This window comes from Monodelphis domestica, chromosome 4 (assembly GCF_027887165.1).
Source record: "Monodelphis domestica isolate mMonDom1 chromosome 4, mMonDom1.pri, whole genome shotgun sequence".
NCBI lineage: Eukaryota > Metazoa > Chordata > Mammalia > Didelphimorphia > Didelphidae > Monodelphis > Monodelphis domestica.
In genome coordinates, this window is record NC_077230.1 from 155621788 (window position 1) to 155633999 (window position 12212).

Here is a 12212-nt window from a genome sequence, read left to right on the forward strand (position 1 = left end):
TTAGGTGACTTGTCCCAGATCACATAGAGAGTATGTGTCAAAATTGGGATTTGAACTAAGGTCAACTTGGCTTCAAGACCAGTTCTCCATCAGCCACATGACAATCTCTATTTTGAATAATATAAGAAATATAATTTGGAATAGCTGACTACTGATATCAATGGAAGTATTTTATTTAAATGTAATTTTTATGGGATTATACTGGTCAAGTAGTTTTGTAAGAGTTTTCATCATTACATAAATTATAGAAATTTTTATTTTGACCATATAAATTATGAGGCCATGCAGGTATGACTTATAAATCCTTTTGCATCATTACAAACACATTGTGACTCTATAAAAAAGGTTCTTATTGCATATATATCCCAACTACTGGGTAGATGGAACTGTAATAAAGAAGGGAAAGAAAATACTACAGCCCTTGTAGTTATTAGTTTAATTGCTTAATTGTTGGGGAAAACCACAAAATATACTAGCTTGTTCCATTTGCTAAAATAACTAATTTTATATAGAAGGACTGTAAATGAAACTTTCTAGGGTGGTATATCTTGGATTTCTAGATGAGTTTTTATATACTGTTAAATTCATTTTCAGCTTTAATGGCTGAAAATGGAAGAGTTTCAAAATTGGAAGTGACTTTTATTGAAAATGTATTTTTGGAGGCCTTTTGTTAAAGTGGCAAGAAGTACTTTCAATCAGAAAAATGAAGACAATCTCACTAGTACATTGTTTATTATGTACTTAAGGATCGAGTATAACTAGGAAATAAATATTGAGGGAAACAAACAAAAAAAAAACCAACAGAATGAAAGTAGGGAAAAAGGGAAACCTAACTTGTAAGCTATGTAGATTAAACATGACTGGATCAGACTGGCAACATGGATATTGTTTAAAGAAGTAATAGTTTCTGTGAGTCTTCTAAGAAATATGTTATCAGTTGTACTATGGTTTTGTTACAGTGAAATGATACTTGAACTTTAATATTAAATATTGAATTCGAGTTTGTTAATATACAAATTAAAACTTAAATCACAGTAAACACATTAAATAAATCATAATCTAATAGGTGAAATCTGGAAATTCTATTTTCAAATGCAAACAAACTGGGAAGTCTTGAAATAGAGCTACCTTTTTATACCTAGCACAATAAGGATATTCTGATGGCAAATTTTACCATCTAAAAATGGGTATTTTATTGCAATTCTTTCCAGATATTAATTTTGACAAATAGTAGGCTTTTTTATTTATAAAAAAGCCTACTCTTTTATAAAAAAAAAAGCCTCTCTCCCATACTCCCTTCAGTAGTTTTTGAAGATTAATAGAAATCAATTGTAATGGTCAGTAAGAGAATTTTAGATAATCATGTACCTGTCAAAATAACCAAGTCCATTTTAAATCATTAACCAATCTGTTCAGTTTTTCAAAAAAATACATTAATAACAAATTGCAAAGTGTTTCATCTCCATTCATAATTTAGTACACTAGTAGAAGGTGGGAATATAGCTTGAGGACATTTCTACCATTGGCTTTCTTCTTGGGAATTTTTTTCCAATTTTTAAATTTATTTTTGTCTTGGACTTGGAAAGAAAACAAAATCCTATGTTTCCATCCTGGGCCCCTCTGTGTACACTTAGCATTTACATGATTCATGTTCTTTCTCTCCCCTCCTTCCCTCTCCCCCCACTGGAGCTAATAAGCAATTCCATTGGGTTATACATGTATCATTGTTCAAAACCTATTTCTGTATTATTCATATTTGCAAAGAGTGATCATTTAAAGCCAAAATCCCCAATCATATACCCATTGAACCATGTGATCAATCATATTGGCTAATATAGGTGTGAGGTGGTACCTGAATACTTTTTCATTTGCTTGTTGATAGTTTTGATTTCTTCATCTGAAAACTGCCTATTCATGTCCTTTGACCACTTATCAACTGGGGAATGGTTTGATTTTTTTGTACAATTGACTTTGCTCCTTATAAAACTGAGAAATGAGACCTTTGTTAGAGGTTTTTGTTATAAAGATTTTTACCCAATTTGTTGCTTCCCTTCTAATTTTGGTTGCATTGCTTTTTTTGGTACAAAACCTTTTTAATTTAATGTAATAAAAATTATTCATTTTACATTGTGTAATATTTTCTGTCTCCTGTTGGTCTTAAATTCTTTCCTTTCCCATAGATTTGACAGGTATACTATTCTATGTTCACCTAATTTACTTATAATTTCCCTCTTTATATTTAAGTCATTTACTCTTTCTGAATTTATCTTGGTATAGGGTACACCTAGCATTTAAACTGGGTAATTGTGACACATGGTACCTGCAGAATTCTGTTTGTCCTACAGCTTCAACAAGATTCTTGCCGTGGCTATTTTTCTCTAAAGTGTCCAAATGATCAAAACTTTCTCTTGTAAATGATAAAGAGTAAAATATAATATTAAAACATCTTAACTTAGTATTAAAAAGCATGGGCAAATCAATCTCTCTCTCTCTCTCTCTCTCTCTCTCTCTCTCTCTCTCTCTCTCTCTCTCTCTCTCTCTCTCTCTCCCCACTGCTTCTTTTCCTCCCCTTCCCCTCCCTCTTTTCCTGTTCTCTCTCTTCTTTTCCCTTTCTCCTTCTCCCTCTCTCTCACACATACATATTCCATATTTCATCCAAGATTCTGCTACTGTACCTGGCTTTAGGTGAGTGTCTGCCCCAAGAATCATTTGCACAGTTTTAAGAATTCAGGGGCCTGGCATCATTAAGTGTTTGGTCCTGCCTGAATGTGCTGTTTTGCTTAGGTATGCAGTAGCACAGCAGGAGCTTCTGGATGGCACGGATGGCAAGTTTGGATGTGAATGCCGGGTTCAAGATGTGCCATGTGTTCAAAGAGTGATAGAGTCACAAAGCTATGGCTTTTACTGCCTCTCACATCTTTGCTGCATTTAAGATGGCATGCATCTTGCCTCAATTCACTTCTGCAAAGCTAATGTGTAGTCTTTTCATTAGGAACCAATAGCTGTCAAACATTTCTCATGTGGGTCTTTAGGCTTCTTGCATCCATTGAATGTGTACCATCAGTGTAGCATCCTTGTGCATAACCAACTGAGCATGTCAAGGTGTTGAGCCATTGTCAAACAACACTGGTGTTACAGTTTGAAAGAAGGCTTTGTGATGACCATTCTTGCATTGGTATTTTTGCACTTGGTACTTGTTTTGCACTGGGCACTGGGAGAATCCTATAATTCTGTTATGAAAACTAGTCATTAGCTGGCAAAAGGTAGGGAAAAATTCACTTTTGAAGTCTCATATCCCCCAGCTATTAGAAATGGTCTATTGTTTATAAAAGTTGTCTTTTTCAATTGCAGCTATAATACTTTGCCAAGCAGAAGAACTCTGAAAAATTCAAGATTAGTGAGTAAAAAAGATGATGTTCACGTCTGTATCATGTGTTTACGTGCCATCATGAATTACCAGGTATGTATTCCCATTTTAGGAACTCTTGCTATGTTAGTTTGTTTGCCCCTTCTCCAAAAGTTCTCTTTGATCATGTAAATAAATTAGGCCCAAACCATATTTTCATTTTCTTATATTATCTCCATTTTAATGTCTCCAAATTCCCAATTTGATATTATGATCAGAAAGAAAATTCTAAAGACTTAAGAGGTTAAAATTTGGTGTGTTTCCCCTGCTACTGTGGGAGAGGGGGATAAGTAATAGGGAACATTTTTTTTCTTCATAGCAATAAATTGGTTTTCCTTGTCTCCAGTTTTGGAGAATATTTTGTCCATAGAAGATTGTTTCATTGTCAGGACATAGGCAGCAATAGGAAAGGGCAGGACAGGAGACTATCAGTAGGAATTTACTAAGTGCCTACAATGCACCTGGTGCTGGGCTAAGCAGTGGAGACACTTAAAAAATCAAAAGACAGTCCTGGCCTCAAAGACTCACAGTATAATAATGGAGGGGTCAAAATGAAACAATTACATACAAATAAGATACACCCAGAATAAATTGGATATCATCAAAAAAAGGGAAGGCACCAGTATTAGGTAAATTAGGAAAGACTTTTCATAGAAGAAACTAGTGAAACTGGGAGGTAGAGATGAGAAGGAAGATTATCCCAGGAATGGGGAACAATAGCCAGGGAAAATGCTCAGTGCTGGAAGATGAAGTGTCTTATGCAAGAAATTTCAAAGAGCCTGGGGTTACTGGATCACAGAGTGCTTGGAGGGTGGAGGATTAATAGGAAATAAGACTCAAAAAGTAAAGAGGGGCAAGGCTTTAAATGACACTGAATGCCAAACAGAATAGTTAGCACAAAAAATTCAGACTCTATTAGTGGGACTAATAGAAAGTGTGATGTAAAACCAAGAACTCAAATCCAGCAGCTGAGGTAATATAAACCTGAGTATGAGGAATGGGAATACTAATACCATTAATGTGGACCAAGCAGATATTAGAGTACAGTAGATTAGGCACTCCTGGAAGAACTAAGCAAGTGTCAGTATTAAGTAGATGCTTCAGGGTGAGTATCTAAAGATACAAACTGGGCAGGGGAACCTAGTTGGAGTGCATAAGCAGGTTCAATTTTTTTTTTTAAATCCTTACCTTCCGTCTTGGAATCAATACTGCATATTTGCTCCAAGGCAGAAGAGTGGTATGGGCTAGGCAATGAGGATTAAGTGACTTGCCCAGGGTCACACAGCTGGGAAGTGTCTGAGGCCACAGGTTCAATTTTTATAACTATAGGGGCACTGGCCGAAATGAGATCCAAAAATTGGACATCAGCTGCAGGATGGGTGGGTGAAGGGGAGGGAAGGAAATAAAGTGAGTATTGTAACCAAAAAAATTAAATTAAATTAAAATTTAAAAAAAGAAAAGAAAAGAGATCCAAGTAGAAGGACAGAGGTTTAGCACTGTTTAGCACAGAGGATTTAAGTCAGGCATAAGAGAACAGGCAATGAAGTGTGCTGGCACAGGGATGCTGTAAACATATGAATCCAGAAGCAATGTATTCACCTTCATACCTGTGCTGAAAGGCACTACTGCTCCCTAATCAAGGGAAGGTTTTCCATAGATGCTTGTAGCTACATCCTCAGCAACCCTCCACACTTCTAATAGGCAGAAACAAAATGCTATGTCGTCCTAAAAGGTATGAGTAAAATCTTTTAGTAATACGGAGCTAAGCTTATCTAATTTTTTTCTGGCTTATACAGTGATATGATATAGTCAATCAGTGGTTGTTTAGAAATATGTAATTGTCATTAATGAAAAACTGATGGCATCAAATTGAAACTCTACTGAAAGGTAAATATGAAAGATTTATTGGGAAGCAAGTTAAACACTTATTCATGACTAGCAAAGATGAAAACAAAGGGGGGAAAAAGAAGGCATTTTGATAAAATGAAGAAAGATAAAATACCTGTGACAAAAAATTAGCACTGATGTCATTAGCTGTTTATAGAACATCTTTTTGCCTTAATTTATCCAAGTATACTAAAAAGTGATGCTCAAAACCATGTTATTATAATTACTCTAAAGAATGACTATATGAGGAATTGATGTCTACATGATGACAAAAGGGGTTACAGCTAGGCAGCACAGTAGATAGAGCACCAGGCCTGGAATGGAGAGCACCTAGCTTCATAACTGACTTCAAATGCTTTCTAGATGTGTGTTAGTTACCTTGCACAAGTGACTTAAGCTGTATTGCCTAGCGGCTCTTCCGACTTAGAATTGATACTGAGATAAGAGGTAAGAGTTTAAAAAAAATAAAATTCAACAATCTATGTCTATGATTAACTAGTGATAACTTCCCAATTCCCTGGGTAATTATGTGATTTGGCCAGAATATTATTAATCATCCGAAAGTTAAAGATGTTACAAAATGTTTATAGAAAGTTTTAAAAGTTGCCAGATCCAGTGTTTAGATATTCTGGTTGTGGTTTCCTTGGAAATTGATAAGACTTTAAATTTTTAAATAAAAAAAAAAACATTTGGCAACCCTTAAACTGAACTACAATTATTCTGTTTTTCTGTTGATTTCAGTATGGCTTCAACATGGTCATGTCACATCCACACGCTGTTAATGAAATTGCACTAAGTTTGAACAACAAAAACCCCAGGTAAGATTATTTTATGATATAGAAAACTAATGCAAACTAATTAAGTCACAGACTTAAAGTCAATTTCATCTGGTTAGATTATGGCACCCACCTAGGTTTCTCTCAAAAATGAAACAAGAATTTTTATTGTAGCAATTTCTTATCACACATGAAGGGTTGCATGCTAACTTTTAGATCTCCTTAGTTTTCATTGCTTGATAGGCCTGCCTTCTATTATTTTCATCTTCAAGTCTGTTGAATGAGGTGGAGATAGCTAAGAATAATACACTGATAGAATCGTGGGAACTTCTATTACCTACCTTTAATATATGCCTTCACTCAATAGCAAAAACTGAATAATAGGAATATTTTTACTCTCTTCCTCCTACTATATCACCTGGAGACTTGATTTTTAATATTTAAGTTATTCAAGAAAATCTGTGTGTGATAATTTTTATTAGGATTGGAAACTAGAATTATGTGTCTTAAAGTTTTGAATCTTGAAAAGCAGAAGGAAGATATATCCTTCTAGTTTGTCTTCAAAGTGCATGTGTATGTATTTGTGTCAAGATGTATAACATTAACATATAAGTATATATCTATCCATAGAGAGAAATATCATTATATGCTTTATTGATCAGTGATCATTGCTATGCATATTCTTTTCATCAGTAAACATAAGTATGTATGCATGTATATTTTGATAAAAAGCAGCATAACATAATGGCCTTGAAGCAAAGAAAACTGGGGTTCAAGTCCCTCCTTTGAAATTTAGTGGCTATATGACCCTGGGCACATCATTCAATCTGAGTTGTGCTTTTGGCAACTCTTGAAAACAGTAAATGTAGAGAAGGTGTTAATGTGCATTAGTAGTGAGAACACCTTAGCATTCTCTATATAAATGAAATCAGAGCTCCATTTGCTCTCCTTTATCCCTATGTGTGTTATGCACAATGCATGGATGTGTGTTCATATGTATGCAGGTATATATATATATCCTACATATGTTTGAAATTCATATGAATGTGTTCTTAAATCACAGATTATATCGAGAAGTTTCTTTATTATTTACTTCAAAGTTGCCCAAGCTGAATAGTTTGTTTCCTAGTTACAGTCTATTTGTTGTCACTTTTCTAAAAACAGACAGACAGAAAAATAGACAGATGTATGATATCTAGATATTTGATAGATATGATGGATAGATAATGTTAGATAAATAGACAGACAGACAGACAAATCTTATGCCTAAGAACTCTTCTGCCCCCTGGAAAATCTAATTTGAAATGATATCCTTTCCAATTGGATCACCTTTTTTTTTTTTAAATTTTAAGGAATGGGAGCTCTGATAGTTGGCAGACTAACTTCCTTGGTCTATATGAGTATAATCCTGTTACATACTTAGCTTCCATGCCCAAAATTCCTTTGTTGTTGTTCAGGACTTTTTGTCAAAAAGTGCTATGCTGAGGCCTTTCTCTAAGGGACACTCTGCTAGACTATACCCTGACAATAACAGCTGTTGTATTTTACTTTGAAAGCTTAGAAATCTTTCATCCCAAGTTTTTCTTCCAATAATATTTTCAGATGAAATTTTTATTTTTGTTTCTGGGGAACAGTTAAAATATCCCTATATTAGCACAGCTGTTATTCTGCTAGTTCCAGATCTCCTACATAGAGAGGGAGAGTATGCTTGTTACAAACATTGTCACAGAGGATTTATTCAGAGCCATCAGCAAATGAGCACGTTTTAAACATGAGGGCATTTATTTAATTTGATTTTGAACTATTTAGACAAATGAAATGGTTTTGTTTCCATAGCATGGAGAAAATATTTAACCAATGATCTATTATCCTAATGTTTCCAAATTTCCTACTTCATTCAATTCATATTTTTTTAAAGCCAAGCAGAACCGTTATCACTAAGCATCAAAGGTGGTAAATAATGTCCTTCCCCAGAACTTAATAGTGTAACTCTTTTCTTAATTTTTCATTAGCATTTAATTTCTATATTAGTGAAAATGGGGGGAGAGCCTGTCAAATGTGCCATAAATTTTCTGTCTTAGACAAATCATAGAGAGAGTTGTAAACTAGTGAAAATTTAAAATATATGCAGGGCACAAAAATGTATTTCTCACCACTGCCTCCATTTTTCCAAGGAGGATCTAATTTATCATGTTCTTATTCTTGTTTTGACAGAACGAAAGCCCTGGTCTTAGAATTGTTGGCAGCTGTTTGTCTAGTAAGAGGAGGGCATGAAATCATTTTATCAGCATTTGATAACTTTAAGGAGGTAAGAGATTCCAAATTTGAAGTACAGAATGTGTTTGCAACAGTTTCTTTTACATATGAACAGTCCTAAACAGTTTTTTCTTTTTCCTGCTCTGGAAATTAAAGAATATGATAATTAATTTTTTATAGTATTCCTCAGAAGAAAAAGACATCTTGGGATAGAGCAATGGAAGGTTTTTGGTTCCTAGTTTTTAGACTTCAGATGTGATTCAAAATGTTTGTATTATTAACATAATTTCAGGTGGCATGAGAATGAATTAACCCATTCAATGTAGGTGACTTTCCATAGGACCCATATTGGTGGCTCACTCTAAAATTTTACAAGCCCTTTTCATCATTGCTAACATTATCAGATAGTAATATTATTATGTGCTCTTGCTGAGTATTGGTCAAAACAAATAAAATAAACAGTTCCTGTTTTTTGGAGCTTATAATTTAAAACAGGTGACCTTTTCATGAGCAAGCCATAAGAAAGTGGGCATGTATGAGCAAGACTTAGAAAACTAGTTCAATGCAGAAGACTTCATACTAAGAAAGACCTTAGGAAGTAGCATGGTTTATATTCCTCATAGATAATTGCAAATAAAAGCGGCATTCATAATCATAGTATTAGTATTTGGTAATATAAGTTCATGAGTATGACTCAATCACTGCAAGTTCAGACTAAGAGTGCACCTTGAGGACCCAAATCAGTCTAGAGTTTCCCCTTTTGCTCCATTAAGCCTTGTCAGAACTAGGATATGCCAATGATGGCCCCAGAAAACAGAAATCACCTTTAGCTAGAAGGTTTCACATTGGCTTCATCTCTTTCCTGTGTCAAAGGTACTCATTGGTCTACTCTGAAAAATTTTGGATGAAGACCTAATCTGAAAAACAAAACAATACAAAACCCTAATCTGAATGGATCATAAATCCTGAGTATTATGTCATAAACCCAGAAGGAGTCATCTATCGAGAACTTCCTTGGAATGGAAATTGGTCTTAGCTTGGACCTGACTTTCCAGCCTAGATGAAGACCACTGGGGTCTCCCTAGTTTGGCCTTATATAAAAATGCATGAGCATATATTAAGAATATGATACAGTCTGTGACAATCACTGTGCTTAGTTCTGGATACAGATACATGCCCTCAGGAAACTCACATTCTGATAAGAGAAGGCTAGTAAGGGGGGATACATGCATGGTTTGGGAATGTCATGGAAGTGAGATGGAGACCTGGTTCTGGTCAGAATAAAGTGAAAACTCACCTATAATAGCCCAAGTTTCCAGTGACAGAAGTTCCAAGTTCTAAAAGCAAGCAAGCATTTATTAAACGCCTTCTTATTGTCTACGTGCTGAGGATGTAAAGACAAAGCATTCCCAGACCCTAATGAGCTTACATGTCCTTAGAGCACTGAGATATTGGACTTGAGAACGTCACAGTTAATGGTTGATATTAAGGCTTCATCGTAGAAGAAGAGTAGGAGTACAAAGGGGGCCAAATGACACAGTGCTATTCACAGTGATAAAATATGACTGACCATTCTGCTTTTTAAATGGTTAGCTTGGTGTATTGCTTTTCTTGGGTGGAGATGTAGAAATAAAGAGTATGCTTCACCTGTACTTTCCAGTGCTTCAAGAATCCAAGTGAGGTTCAAATAGCAAACCTGTCTCAGGAAGTAACCACTGAATTGAACTTAGCTCTAGAATAGCCTTAGGAATAATGAAGAAAACTCCCATTTTCCAATATAGAATCACAAAAACATCCTTAAACTCATACCTCAGCTTCTAACAAAACATTCATAGCCCAGAATATATATGTGGAGAAAGAAGGTAGCATGTATACCTAACATAGCTCCTCAATTCTTGAAAAATTAGGAAAAAAATGAGGCTTTAAAATATCATAAACCAAGTACATTCCACTCTGGAAACACTTGCTACATAACTACTTTAGGTCCATGTCATGATTCTCTTTATTGCATGAGTTTTGATATACAATAGGGCAAATTGTGGTTTGCAAACATAGTAAATACATTAAGGAAATATTGTTGACGTGATATTGCTAACTTAGAAAGAAGCAGTTAATCCTGTCCTGATGTGAACATTATAAAGGATTTCCACTGTATATTATCTAACTTTAAAGTCTAACCCTATAGGATAGATTATATTCTTAGATAAGAAAATAATTCTAAAAACCCATGTGGATTTTAAGATATTGAATTAAATCCACATCTTCTATTGGGCAGTCTGGGTGTTATTTGTTTGTTTGTTTTGGAATCATACACTCAATTACATTATGACTCATTTCAATAATCACATGTAAATGCAGATTTTTGGATACTGATCTTCCTTGGACTAAGTATTTGAATCTAAAAGAAGCTATTCCATCCAAGAGAAAAGACATGGACTGAACTTAATTCTGTAGTTCTTAGCTTCCATTAACTGAACTTTTGTAGACGTGTGCACCAAGAAAAAGAATAATGTTGACTTTTAAGAATGAAGGCAGAAAACAAAGCATTTCATTAAGGAACTTTGCATGGGGATATAAGTGAGATGCCCATTTCATTTCAGGCCATTTTTTCTAGTTTTTTATTTATTTATTTTTATTTATTGGTTTTTCATTTGAAAATAAGTCTGTGCTATTTCCAAAACTTTTCAAAGAATGTTTATATCATTCTTTAAAGTATCTTTCATACAGGTAATGAAGTGTTTATTAGGCCTTTTTAACAAAAGGATGACATATATCTGGCATTGATGGGCTTTAAGTGCTAGACCCAAGTCATTCCTTATCAGCAAAAGTTATATAGCAGTATTTCCTAACCCAGCTCAGTATTTTGGTAAAATGAAGTTCTGAGTAGGGACCCAGAACTTAGGAGAAGAAAGGAGGCTATGAGGGAGAGAAACAGGATACAGAGAAGAGTACTCAGAGGTGGTGTTGATTTTTTTTTTGAGGGGGTGGTATTGTTTTTAGTTTCTTTAGTTTATCATTATTTTGAAAAATTTGAAGATTAGTTAAAAATATGCCTTAGTTGTTGGTCTCCTGGTGGTTGAGAAACCCGGTTCTATAAGGCCCATTGCATCTCTATACACAGGAACTTTTGATTCACATTTTTTCCTTGGCTGTCATGTCTCATTATTATGGAGATGTCAAGAAAAGAAACAGCTCTCTTAAGAAACTTAATTTTGAAAGTCCTTGGTTCCTCCTTTTTTTTTTTACCTCTTCCACTCTGATGAAACTCTATTTACCTGGCTCAGAAATATGAAGGCTTAATTATCCTTGGTCACATTTGAACCTGAGCCTCAACAGAAATAGCCGCCCAATTTACCCAAGAAGGCAATGTTTTCAAGTCACTGAAACTGTAATAATCAGAAGAACATACTGCTGACATTTGGTGCCAGATGCTAAAAGTAAATTAAAGACTCTGGATCTTAAATAAGCATCTAGCAATTATTTCAGCATTTCTCTTAGCAAAGCCAACAAGCCAATCATTCTTGTCTAATTTGACCCACCACTAATTATTTCAGAATGTAACATTAAAGGAGGCATCTTCCAGTTCTTACAGAGATGGTCTTCTGTACTAGACTGCATCATCCTCATGTAGGTATTTAATTTTCAGAGTCAAAATTGGCATAATCTTCTGTTGTTTCAAAGAGTCTTTCTTAAACAAGAGTTTTTACCATATCTGTAGCAATCCTTATTTTAATAATGTAGTATTCTCCCAGAACAGTGTCTGTTGACATTTTGAAGATTACTAAACTTGGGCCTCACTTTTGGGGGTATGATATTCCTTGCTTAGTCTTAGTGAACTCTGTTTCACTAATGTACATTATAGCAAATGAAATTTAATTATACTGATT

General features: G+C 34.6%; 1 protein-coding gene across 6 annotated transcripts in view; it reads left to right on the plus strand.

Annotated features, from left to right (window-relative positions):
- FMNL2 (formin like 2) overlaps window positions 1-12212 on the plus strand; it is a 399412-nt gene that overhangs the window by 313058 nt on the left and 74142 nt on the right. For all 6 annotated transcript variants that reach the window (XR_001629939.2, XM_007494168.3, XM_007494164.3 and 3 more), the window contains exons 7-9: window positions 3352-3460; window positions 6035-6111; window positions 8284-8377. Coding sequence is in view for 5 of the 6 variants with exons in the window: in XM_007494168.3 (XP_007494230.2) it covers window positions 3352-3460; window positions 6035-6111; window positions 8284-8377 (280 nt within the window). In the remaining variant the exon portion in view is untranslated. The remainder of the gene's footprint in view (window positions 1-3351; window positions 3461-6034; window positions 6112-8283; window positions 8378-12212) is intronic.